A 12,938-nucleotide genomic window follows, 5' to 3' on the forward strand; every position below is an offset into this window, starting at 1 on the left:
TAATACTGGTCTCATAAAATGAGTTGGGAAAACTGCAAAGGAACCTTCAAATTTGGCCATGGAATGGTAATTAGTGACCGGAGAGCAATGTAAATGATTAGAACAAAACTTTCACTAAGCTTTGGAATTAACATGAGGTTGAATATTGTCAGTGTCAATATTATGAATATTATTTTTGTTAAAATGAGTCTAAGCTGGGACTGAGTGAGAGATTTTAGTAAATATAAGTGAGTTCGTGTTGAAGAGAAGCAGCCAGTAAAGATGGAGACTGTGGAGTAACCAGATTAAAGACAAGCACCTGGGAGTGCTAAGTGGAAAAGAACCAGATTTGTAGGTAGAAAGATGTTTGTGGTTTTTTAATTGGTGTTGTGGGTTTGGCCCACGCTGACTCAGGAGGGCCCACTGTTAAAATTTCAGGAAGTTTGCAAGACAGTTGACTTCACATTGGTAGCTTAAAATTAACCAGAGTAGGAGTATTTACACTATGGAAATTGGAAAATAGTACAAATCAGGATTTGAACTTCCCGTCACTGCCAGAGCCTGTTTTAAATATTTCCCAACATTATCTCTGATTAGAAGACTCAGCTGATGGAAACACTATCAAATTAGATAAAACATTTAACATGAAGTTGACAGTTGTAATTGTCTCTATATGGTGGTAAACAAGTCTGTAAAATTTCACCTTTAAAAGCAACAAACTGATGTGTATGTACCAAACACATGCCAACTGAGTACTGGGAGGCTTGGGGAACTGGTATAAATTTCAGTAACATTTAGATATGTGGTTTAGGATTTGATTTCTTTGTGAAAGCATCATAAGGAAACAGAGCTATATGTATATTTTTAAATGCAAAAACTGTGTTAGATGATGCAAAAGTTGGCTATATGATTGATGCCAGTGCTGCAAGTCAAGAGCCTAGATAAAATTGTTTAATACAGGGTAAGAAAGGAAAACAAATGTTGTATTTCTAAATAAAAATATTTTATGTAATGTTATTTAAGATAGTTGTATATAATTGTGCTAACAATTATCAGTAGTTTTTATTTCGTAAGTTCCTCAGTGTTCATATATTCAAACTGATGCACAGACTTTTAAAAAAAATATTTTGATTTGGAAAATTAAGTATCACATTATTTTCAAGTTTCCTTTATAATTAGGAATGCATGGTGTATTGTACAAAAAGGATCATGAATAAATTGTATTTTTAAACCTGAAAAAAAAAAAAAAAAAAAGAGTTAGCATGATGCAACTAAAGATCCTGCATGCCCCAACTGAGAATCCCGAGTGCCGCAACTAAGACCCGGCACAGCCAAATAAATAAATAAATAAATATATTCTTTAAAAGGCCGAATAACATTCCATTCTATGTCTCTTCCACATTTCCTTTATCCATTCAACTGTTGATGGAGCTAAGTTGTTTCTACATCTTGGCTATTGTGAATGATGTTGCAACGTACATGACAGGACAAATATCCCTTTGAGATCATGATATTAAGTTTTTGCCATACATACCCAGAAGTGGGATTGCTGGATCAAATAGTAATTCTCTTTTTAAGTTTTTGAGGAACCTCCATTCTGTTTTCCAGCGGCTACACCATTTTACATCCACGCCAACAGTGTACAGGGTTCCACGTCCTCCTCAACACTTGTTATCTTTTGTTTTTTGATAATGATCATCCTAATAGATGGGAGATGGTATCTCATTGTCATTTGATTTGCATTTTCTTGATGATTAGTGAGGGAGGAGCTATCTTAACCCCAAATTTACGGAATAGGAAACTGATGTCCAGAGATGAGCTTATCAAGGTCACATGACTGGTAGGGGTCAGAGGTGGGATTTGAACCCAGGCAGAAAAGCTCCAGGATGTACATGCCTGGCGAGTACTCTGCACTGTCTTCCGTGTGCTTAGCAAACCTGGGATCATGCTGTTTTGTATTCTGTTCTTTTCTCTCAATGTCATATTGGAATGATTTCTCATAACATTAAATATTCTGCTGAAACACAATTTTAAGGCGGTTGGTGGCATGATGGCCTGTCTATGCTGTGGACACTTTATTTTTTATTTATTTATTTATTTTTCAGTACGTGGGCCTCTCACTATTGTGGTCTCTCCCGTTGCGGAGCACAGGCTCCGGAAGTGCAGGCTCAGCGGCCATGGCTCAACAGGTCCAGCCGCTCCGCGGCATGTGGGATCCTCCCAGACCGGGGCACGAACCTGCATCCCCTGCATTGGCAGGCGGACTCTCAACCACTGCGCCACCAGGGAAGCCCGACACTTTATGTTTAATAGGCCTGGGACGTCCCAGATTTTCCTTTTTGTAGGAGACTCTGAGGACTACATCCTGCTTATTTATGTTTGCGGGTGCTTCTGATCATCGCTTTAGCATAAACCTTAGAAGCAAAATTACTGGGATAGAGACTATAAATCTTTTAAGAACAAGTCATTCCAAAAAGATTGTACCAATTTACACTCTTTCAAGAAGTGTTTAAGATCTATCTTTCCCTGTTTTTTCTAACTTTTCTCTCACCGGTGGCTATAAATCTCTTTGGTCTGCATTGGGTAAAGGATAAAAGTGGAAGGTGGGGGAAGATTGTTGCTTTGAAGATCAGACTTTGGGACTTACCTGGAGGTCCAGTGGTTAAAGATTCCACACTTCGAATGCAGGGGACATGGGTTTGACCCTGGTTGGGGAATTAAGGTCCCACATGCTATGCAGCGCAGACAAAAAATATATAAATAAAATTTAAAAGTTGATGAAGATCAGAATTTACCCTCATGTTGGTAGCACAGGCTACAAATATAGAGCCTCAGGAACAGTGGGCTCATTAACTGACACAGCTTCAGCCCTGGCCTTAGGCTCATCTAGGGAAGCAAAGCCTTACTTTTTCTGCTTCATATTATGGCAATAAGCCATGCTGACACCATATGTCTCCCGACATGGATGCAGCAGTGCGTTCTAGTGGAAGCATCTACTAATTCATCCATTCATTTATTCAACATGTATTTATTGAGGGCCGACTATGTGCCTGTAACCAGTACTAGAGCCAGAAGATTGGAGGAGACTTCCTTCATCTGTACAATGAGGGTCATGCCCCACAGGGGCTCATGGGGAGACAGTGAAATGGCATACGTAATTAACCAGAGCTATTATTCTTACTCTTATTGGTAGTTTCTCCCCAGTAGAGACATTGCTTATGGTTCCATGAAGACCACTTGGAAAATGAGTTTGACAAACTGTTCACTTGAGTCTCCATTAAGCCCAGTGCATGATATTTACTGTTTTAAAAAAAAAAAGCCATTTCTGCTCTCACCTTTTCCCCCTTTATCAGCTCTGCAACCAGTCCTCCTTCACCCCCCTCAAGCCGATCATAATCCAGTGCCATCCCAGAGGGACCAGGCACACGTAACCGTGGACATACGGCAGATCTGCACAGAGAAGGTAACTGCAAGGCTTAGGGGTGTGTTTCAGGGTGGGGTGACAAGACTGAAGTTAATGCCCTCCTCTCGCCCTACTGCAGCCTTTCCCTGGTCCCTGAAGAGGGAGCCCCTCACTCCTCTGGCCCCCTACCCACACCTGTGTTGTTTTCTCCATCTGGCCCTCCCCATTGGGGGTTGTCTCTTTATCTGTCTCCATGAATCGGTGGTGGGTTGCTAACCCAGCCCCCTATCCCTGGGGTCCACCACAGCACCTGGCACATAGTAGGTGCTCAGTAAATTTGTCCTGAATGAAAAGATGAGGAAAGAAGGGAGTCGTCCCTTTCGCTGATTTGTCTTGCCCGAGTAAAGGCCCATACTGTGCATTGCGTCGGGTGTGTTTTCCACCTTATTCTTTCCTGCTCCTTCTCTGATGTGGGTCTCCCTCCACCTCTGAGCCCTGCTGTCCCCAGCCTGGGCCTCTGCTTCCATGGCAGCTCGAACCAGTGGTTTGTAGCTCTGCCCCTGGAGGAAGCTCAGAAAGGCTGAAGGCTTAGTGCACCCTGGGGCCCCTTTACATGCGTGGCATCCTCCCCAGCAGCCTTGGAGGCCAAGGGAAGGAGCATGCTGGGCCCTGGAGGGGTGGGCATGGCTCAGGGATCCACACGGCCCGTCACTTGGGAAGTGGGACTGGAAAGGACACGGCAGGTGTGGGTGGCAGAGAGCTGGTGACTGGGGTGGGGGGACAAAGGGGAACCACCTCAGCTTGAAGGGGCTCACCCAGAACCCCCCTGGAGCAGAAGCCCACTGCTAAAGGTCCTGTGAGATGGGAAGGGTAGAATCTAGTTTTATTACCTGCTACCATCCTTCTGAAAGAGGAGGGGGCGGAGTTGGTGAAGCCATCACAAACTCTTCCACTGTCTAGAACACCCCCCCAACCCCGCCACTTCCTTGGGGGCTGCCTCGCCCCAGCTGCAGTCACGTGGTGCTGGAGGAGACTGACAATCACGTTGGGCAGGGCCACGTGATCAAGTAAAGCCAATCATAGTACCCCCAAGCCCCCCGCCAGGATGGTTGGTCCAGGGCTGGACATATGATCTGAGGTGGACCAATCAGAGCCCTCCTTGGTATCCTGAGGTTTCTCTGAGCTTCTTTCCTTAGGGATTACACGCGTTAGGGATATATGTGCAGAAGTGTGAGGGAGGATAGTTGTCAGACTAAGAGAAACAAAGATGAGAGACGGGAAAGAGTGAGGGAGAGAAAGAGGGAGCTGATGGATTCTGATTTCTTGGGTCCAGTCACTGAGATCTTTGCATCTGCTGTGGTTCCCGTGTCCCGGATCCCCAGTGTCCTTCCAGTAAGTCTCCCCTTTCCTTGAAGCCAGCTGGAGTTGGGCTCCTCTCACTTGTGGTTCAGACCAGGTTCTAGATCCTGCCTGATTATGATGCACCTCCCCGACCCAAAGAGAGGCACCCATTTGTATTAGCACCGTTGAGAATGGAAACTTTTATTCTTTGCTGAGAGTGGGGCTTCGCAGAGCACCAAACACAGTCCACCGCCATCCCTGGGTGGGAGTGCCCTGCGTGTGAGTGAGTGTGTGTTTGGAGGGGGCCTGACGGATTGCTGAAGCCGCCCCAGCCTTTACACTGCGGGAGCCAGGCCAACCCTGTTTTTTCCCCGATCGTAAGCCGAGAAATACAGCCTCAGGAAGACGTCGCCCAGGATCCAGGTCTCCGACCGGCTCAGGTTCTCTGTGCCCCCTGCAAAGCTGCTGAGGCAGAAGCCCCGAAGGCTCTGGGGGAGACGGAAATGCACACCAGTGAGCCTGAGCCCTTACCTGCCACCCTCTCGGCATCCAGAGCCGGCAGCTTCTCGGTTTTATTTCCCTCCTTTGGTAAGAACCAAGAGGCTCTCTCAGCAGCTGCGGAAGTGGTGTGCCCATCCAAGACCAAGAACGGCCAAGACATGTGGTTGCCATGAGGGAGAGGGGCTGGGGGAGGGGAGGTCTGGGAGTTTGGGGTTAGCAGATGCAAAGTACTATAGAGAGGATGGGTAAACAAGGCCCTACTGTAGAGCACAGGGAGCTCTATTCAAGAGCCCGTGATAAACTGTAGTGGAAAAGAATAAGAAAAAGAATACAAACACATGTATAACTGAGTCAGTTTGCTGTACAGCAGAAATTAACATTGTATATCAACTATACTTGAATAAAATTTTGAAAAAGAGAGCAAGAATGGCCTGTAATTCCCCTCCTACTGTGCTGTTTCTTTCCTTGTGACCCAGGCTCGCTGTTTTCTCTGCAGGGAATGCCTTTGCTTCTCCCTCTTCCCCACGACCCGTTCTTAGAGACTGTGCTCAGCCCCTCTAGGAAGCCTTCCTGGCCCCGCGCTCACCCTCGCTGGCCACTCCAGGCCGGGTTGGGTGACTTACCTTGGTGCTCCCCTTGTGTATAGCCCTCATCACTCTGATCTGTGCCCGGCACCCCTTGGCTCAGCCCCCGGGGGTGCCATTTGCATGGGGTCCAGTGTAGATTTGCCTCGACCCACGCAGGCCTCCTCGTGCCTCCATGAGGCTGGGGGTCTAGCATGACTGAAATTCCCTCTCTTCCTCAAAGCCTTCTTTGAGCCCAGCAGCCTCCTCTGAACTCCCATAGGGAGCTGACATTAAGCCTCAACCCTGTGCAAGGGCCATGCAGTCACTGTGCACCCTTAATTCACGTGACCATGCAGCCTCCCCACAGAGGGGTCTGGTACCCCAACTCACAGAGTGGGAACTGGGGCTTAGCAAGGGGAAGTTGCAGGCGAGGACTAGGGTAACCATGTAACTTGTCATCCAAACCAGGACACTTTCGAGGTGTGGGAGGGAGACCGGTAACCATTGTGGTGGGACAACACACTGAGACTGTGCCCACCCGCCCCACTTGTCCCTTGGCCTACTGCAGGGGTTGCTAGAGCTGACTTTCCGTGTCCATCCATCTGAGGGCTCTGGTTGGACTGAAGCTCTTTGAGGGCAGAGGCCCTTCGTGCTCCCTTCTCCTCGTGCCACGCACCAGGCCGGCACTGGGTGGTGTCCCATTATTTCAGGATGATGGAAGTCCCAGACCACCCCTTACTCTCAACTGGTTGCTTTTGTGGGAGGCACTGGCCCAGCCACAGGGGCTCCGTGGCATCTGCAATGGTGTGGCTTGGCCTGCAGAGGGCCCCCTCCTGCAAGCAGGAGCCCAAGGGTTCTTGCAATTCCACCAGGGTTGGCCATTCACCTTTCTGATGTAGGCTTGAGGGGGCACTGGGTAGTCCTTGCCGTTGATGGTGAAGATCATGGTAGGCAGGCGTGACACAGAGCTACATGGAACCGTGAACTGTGAGGGAAAGAGGGAGAGGGGTCGGTCCAGGGGACCCCTGGTGTGTGGAGAGCCCCGGGGTGACCCTGTGGCATGACCCTTCACCTCGTGACCGATAGGCTTGGCGTTGATGAGCGTCTGGAGGGCGGTGACCAGTTTACTTGGGCCAAGCACCAATGAGGTCCCGGTATCCAGAATGGCCTGGCAGCCGTGGAGACAACCAAGAACCACACCGTTCATGGTGATGCTGAGAGACAGTGGGACAAAGTGGACACCAGGATCACTGTGAAGTCTTCCCGTTCGACTTCCCCCCTCCCTGAGTGTCTCCCTTCAGCTCATGCCCTGACTCTGTTTTCCTTTGCTCTGGTCACCTAACCTTCGCTGACTTCCTTTCAGTTCCTGAATGCATCAGGCTCTTTGGTGCCTCAGGGCCTTGGCATGTGCTGGTCGCCCTTCCTAGAAGACCCCCATCCCCTTTGTCTAGCTAATTTCTCCTCATCTTCCAGGTTCCAGCTCACTTGTCACTTTTTCAGGGAAGTCTTCCCCCCCGAGACTAGATCAGGCTCCTGTCTTGGTCACTCTCTGTAGACTCTTCCTCATTTCTAGCACGTACCGAAGTGGAAATTCATTATTATGTGTGTGACTCGTTTCATGTACGTCTGCCTTACTAGATGTAAGGGCAAGTTGTAGCCTCAGTGTCTCTCTCAAGTGCCTAGCACACAGCGGATGCACAGTGTATGTTTGTTGAATGAATGGATGATTGAAAAAACGGATGAGGAACAGCCAGAGCCCTGTATGTGCTGTGTGACCGATAATGGGTCAACCCACACAGTGAAGACGCAGGTTCTCCGGGGCAGCAGATGCTGAGAGCAGGGGTGTCGGAGACACAGGCTGCCCTGGGAGAGGTTGTCTCCCAGCATGGCCCACTCACACAGCTCAGACACTGAGAGCCCTGGCCAGGCGATGCCTGAGCTAGCCCAGGGAGCCTCCAAAGGACACGTAAGCTTTTGTCTGAGCGTATCACTCAGAATCCCGTCGATTATTGCCCCTTGTTCTCAGGTCACTCCTGGATCCCGGCTTCCTGATTCTCTCTGTCACAGCCCCTGCCCCACTGTGTGCCCGGGATGGGGGATGGCTATGGGTGGGGGGAGTGTCTCAAGAATGCGGCCAATCTCTCTCCACTGCCCGGGAGTTTCTCCCTAAGGAAACCAGTTTTCCTGGTTTGTCCAGGACTTTCCCTGTTTTGAAACTGGTAGTTTTGTGTAGTGAGAACTCCCTAGACAGTTGGTCAACTTATCACAACCCTGTTCAGGCTGGTGAAATCCTCCCTGATCCTCTTTTTACTGCACTTTAGGGTCTTCAAACCGTGCTCCCTGCCTCACAGCGTGGTGGGTGCAGCCCTCTTGGGCTGCACACGTCTCTCTGAACCCTGTTCAGGACCGTGGTCAGAGCCCTGGCCAGGGGCCTGGGGTGATTATGAACCCACGCGTGGTGTGTGTATCTGTGTGTCTGTGTGCGTGTATGTGTATCTGTGTGTTTGTGTATGTATCTGTGTGCCTGTGTGTGTGTTTATACGTGTGACTTTGGGGGTGGAGCAGATGTCTGTGTGTGTGACTGTGTCTGTGCATTTATTTGTGTGTCTGCATGTGTCCGTGTGCATGTGTGGGAGCATCACTTGGGGTGGCCCTCAGAGGGAGAAGCTTACCGGTTCATGGTTATCTGCCAGTAGTGAGGTTGGGACACTGGAATCCACTGGAGCTTTCCTTTGTAGTACCTGTGGTCCACCCCGCCTAACATCACCGTGCTGCCATTCTCCTTGCGGCTAGGAGAGAAGGAAGAGGCAGGGCTCGTCGTAGGAGTATAACGGCAGGCACTGTCTCAGGGCTGTGCTTGTCCACCCATCCGAGGCACTATTAGGGTCCCCATTTTACAGAGACGGAAATTGAGGCCCGGAGGGATTGAGGACCTGTCCGAGGTCGGGCACCGACTAATGAGTGGCACAGAAGGGGTTCGAAGCTGGGCAGCCTGGCGGGGCCCCGACCACCCCCCCTTCTGAAGAGGGCCTGGTCCCCTCCAGCAGCCAGAGTTCTCAGAGATACCCTCAGAGGACACCGTGCCGGAGGGGTCTGGCTGCCCCCTCGCCTAGCCTGTCATTGTTCAGAAAAGCCGAGGCCCGAGGGCTCCAAGGGCGTGGGTTCAGGTTCACCCAGGGTTGGCTTCACCAGCATGTGTGACCTGTGCCATCCATGGGGCCTCACACTCAGCAGGGCCCTGCCCCCCTGCTATCCCTGTCTTGAAATTCCTAATACTTTTTGAACAAGAGGTCCCACGCTTTCATTTCGCAGTGGCGCCTGCGAATTGTGTAGCTGCTTCTGGGCTCCTGGTAAAATGTTAGTGAGGAGGACACATTCCCGCCATCCCTCTCCTTCCTCCCATATCAAATCCATCAGCACATCTTGTTACCTTTTCCTCCAACCTGTATCCTGACACCTTCCACCGCTCTCCCTCTTCCTTCACAGCCCCTGGACCAATCTGCTGCCCCTGAGCCATAAGCATGGTTGTGTTCCCATAAAACTTTATTTACAAAAACCAGTGGCAGGGCCAGATGTGGCCCTGGGGCCATAGTTATCCCGGGCTAGACTGTCTCTCAGGAAACTTCTGGATCGGGTGGCTACAACTTTTCATGCAACTGAAAGCATCTTACAGCTGACTTAGAGGGCTTGTCCAGTTCAGACTTACGTGCTCAAGTAGAAGGCAAAGACAGGCTGAGAAATGAGGCCTCGTCTCTTCAGGTTGTCGAAGACGGGGACGGTCCCTTGGATGGCGAGGCTGCGGTAGCCCAAGCCCAGGATGCCATCGAAGGGTGCATGCTCCAGCCCAAACTGCGACTTGCTCAGGGCAAACGGCTGGACCACATCGACAAGTTTCCCGATCTGTAGGAGAGGAGAATGTTCCCACATAAAGGTTTGGGAGTGGGGCTGGGACTGGGCTGGGATGGAGATGCCATGAGCACCACAGAGAACTGAGGCCAGGCTGTGCCCTGGGATGACCTCAGATATTTAGACCAAGCTGAGAGTGGAATTTGGGTTCCATTTGTGCGGGGCTGTGGCTTTTAACCAACACCTGCCCATCCTGCAAACACCATGTGAAGTGAGTCAAATTGGCCACATGCTTTCTGTGCAGGTGGAAAAACAGGGACTCAACAGGACCAAATGGTTCCCACTTGAGGACAAAATGAATAGACAGCAGGATGGTCTTCTCTTTGGCATCACTATGACCTGATGACCGAAATGGACTGAATCCATTGCAGTGCATTGTGGATTTTGCATCCGCCCAGGAAGACAGAAGCCCATTTTACAATTTCGCTGCCAGGGTGCTTATGAAAATTCTGCTTGGGAAACATGGTTTTGGGGATGTGCGTCTGCGTGTGTGAGAGAGAGAGAGAATACTCAGGCCCTTTGGGGGATGCAGGCTATAGTTTTTACTAGACTCTCAAAGGCCCCCTCTAGGGGGCTCCCATTTATCAGGCCCCTCCCACATCTGTGGCCCCCTGCTTTCACTGTCTGGATCCCCAAAGCCCTCAGTTCCCCGCAACGGCCCAAGAGCAGTTTTATCCTCTCCCCAAATACCGCACACCTGCGTGAATCCTGACTGGCCAGCCCAGCTCCACTGTTTACCTGATGCATGAACTTGGCAAGGCCCTGGCTTTCTGCACCTCAGTTCCCTCATCTGTATAATGGAGCTAATCATAGTACTTGCTATGTGGGGTTGCTGCAGGAGTAAACGAGTTGTTACCATGAAAGTACCTGGCACAGCCTGAGGATATAAGGGTGGGTGATTCTTTCTCCTCTCTCCCTGCACCCAGCAAAATGAACCTTGAGCTGCTCATGGGCAAAGCAGCTGCAAATCCACACCCCAAGCCACTCTCTGGGTCAGCCATTCTGGGAGTTTGTGTGTCAGCAGGGACACTGTCTCCCCAGGGACACAACACTGTGGGGTGGGCGGCCAGCCACTAGGGGACTTTGGGAAAGACGGGCCCTCCCAGGTGGCCCTGCGTCTGCTTTGTAAGCTGCGGTTGCTCCAGGGCCAGGCCTGACTCAGCTTCTGGTTTGCAGTTACCCGAACAGTGTCGTAGCCAAGAAATCCAACCATCCTCCCGGAGCCGTAGGTGAGGTCGACGGGCAGGCCCGAGAGCCGGAAGGTGGTGGACGCGTGAGGGTTGAAGACCTTGTGTTTATCTGCGGACACAAGAGATGTGTGTCTGTCAGGTGCCAAGGACGGAGAAGGGGGTGGGAGGGGGAGTACAAGATGGGTGGGGGGGGCAGGTACTCACAGCAGGGGACACTGTCGCAGTAGGTGGAGGGCACCCACAAGTCAGCTGAGCCGGTGTCAAAGACGACCCTGAACTCCTGAGGGGGCGTTCCAATGGTGATGTTGCCGACATAGGCTAGCTACAGGGGCCGGGGAGGGGTGGTGTGGTCAGACCTGGCTGCCCTGGCCGCCCTCGATTCCCGGAGTGCTGCTTCCCGTGTCTCCTGAGATCACTTTCCAACCGCCCCACCTCACAGCCTCTGCTCAGACCCGTGCCTTCATTTGATTTTTTTCTTTTTTTTCCTCCATGCGGGCTCTTAGTTCCCTGACCAGGGATCGAACCCGGTCCTCCTGCAGTGGAAGCGCAGAGTCTTAAGCACTGGACCTCGAGGCGAGTCCCTGCGCGTTCATTTGAGAAACTCTCCAGTCTCCCCTTTAAGGCCCAGCCTGTTTCTTTCTCCAGCTGGCCCTCCTAGGTCACCCCAGGCCACCTCCTCTAAACTCAGACCATGTCCTATCACCACCACGCTGCTGGCCCTTTTATGTGACGTGTATTTACTCTTTGCCTATCACTCAGGCTGTTGTATGCATTCTTGACGAAGAGGCGAGACCTTTTTGTAAAATCAATAATAACCATAGTGTTAGATTTTTATGGCGTCACAGACCACAGGGGCACAGTAATTTTTTACTGGTGTCCTTCTTGGATCTGCGGAGGCTGAACTTTGTCTGCCTGGGGTTTCAATCTTGATTTGCAGTTGGCTTTATCTTTTGATCAGACATGGCTCACCTTTCATCTGTAACTCAGGGGCTCACTTAGGTCAGGAGGAACAATCTCCCTCAAACTAATGACATATCTTTGGCAAGAAATGGATGTTTACCTGCCACCTGGTCATTGCTGAGCCCAGTTACCACCGACCAAGAGTTGAGGATGAGAGTGCCCTCTTCTCTGGGAATGGGGTCCCTATTCCCCAGTGTTTCTGCTTCCTGCAGGAGCCCTAGCCCCACCACACCGCCTGGCGCCTCCAGATGAACCCCAGTGCCAGGCCAGAGCATCGGGGGCGCTGTAGAGTGCCATCTGCCCAACACACTCACGTCCAGGTAGTTCCTCAGGGGATGAAGAGACAATTTCGAGTCATGAGCGACATTCTGGGACCTGTCGTCATTGTTCCTCTTCAGGAAGTTTGTCAGCAAGCTCTTTTCCCTGAGGGTTTCTCGCATGGTCTTCACCTTTGTTAGAGGGATTCTTTCACCGAGCATGGGGAAAAGGAAACAAAGAAGGGGCGGCAATCAGCTGTCTGTGTTATAGTATGACTATCATACCTTGCATTGTAATGGCACCGTGTATATTCCAAGCATTTTTTATGAGTGTCCTCTCATTATCAGGACGCTATGCAAAGAAGATGGCAAATACCTAGCTTTGAATACAGGTTGTGTTGTGTAATCTTGGGTAAGCCATATGACAATTTGCAGTCAGTTTCCCCATGGGTAGGTAAAAACGTGGAATATAATAACCCCCATCGCCATATAGAATGCTTTGGGTATTAAGTGAGATGATGTATATAATGTACCTGATATGTAAGAAGTGTCAACAGTGGCAGCCATTCCCATTGCTATTGTCATCCCATTGTATCTTTTTCTAAGAAGTTCTGGGAAGGAGTCCGAAGGGGGATCATTATCCTCTTTTTAGAGGGAGGAATTTGAAATGCAGGGATTTGTGACTTGGCTGTGGTCACACTGCTTGTTTGAGGTAAATCAGCCTCGAAGTAGCCTCCCAGATCTTTCTCCAGGGTTCAAGCAGAAGAGAAGGGTGAGAGAGGAAGCCAGGAGATGGGGAGTAAATTAGGGAAATTAAGAAGCTAGAGAAGCAAGG

The 12,938-nt window shown here is 50.3% G+C and overlaps 1 protein-coding gene across 1 annotated transcript; it reads right to left on the bottom strand.

The window, feature by feature from the left end:
- Positions 1–5,082: 5,082 nt before the first annotated feature.
- Positions 5,083–12,286, bottom strand: LOC308609842 (pregnancy-associated glycoprotein 2-like; the record flags this gene model as incomplete). The annotated part of the gene is made up of 8 exons (XM_081259134.1): positions 5,083–5,211; positions 6,677–6,775; positions 6,863–7,004; positions 8,463–8,579; positions 9,497–9,690; positions 10,877–11,018; positions 11,063–11,208; positions 12,161–12,286. Coding segments are annotated over 8 exons (1,095 nt in total), but the record flags the coding sequence as incomplete, so codon positions are not given.
- Between the last annotated feature and the right edge of the window lie 652 nt (positions 12,287–12,938).

This window comes from Mesoplodon bidens (assembly GCF_964165515.1).
Source record: "Mesoplodon bidens genome assembly, contig: HAP1_SCAFFOLD_1694, whole genome shotgun sequence".
In the NCBI taxonomy this organism is placed as follows: Eukaryota; Metazoa; Chordata; class Mammalia; order Artiodactyla; family Ziphiidae; genus Mesoplodon; species Mesoplodon bidens.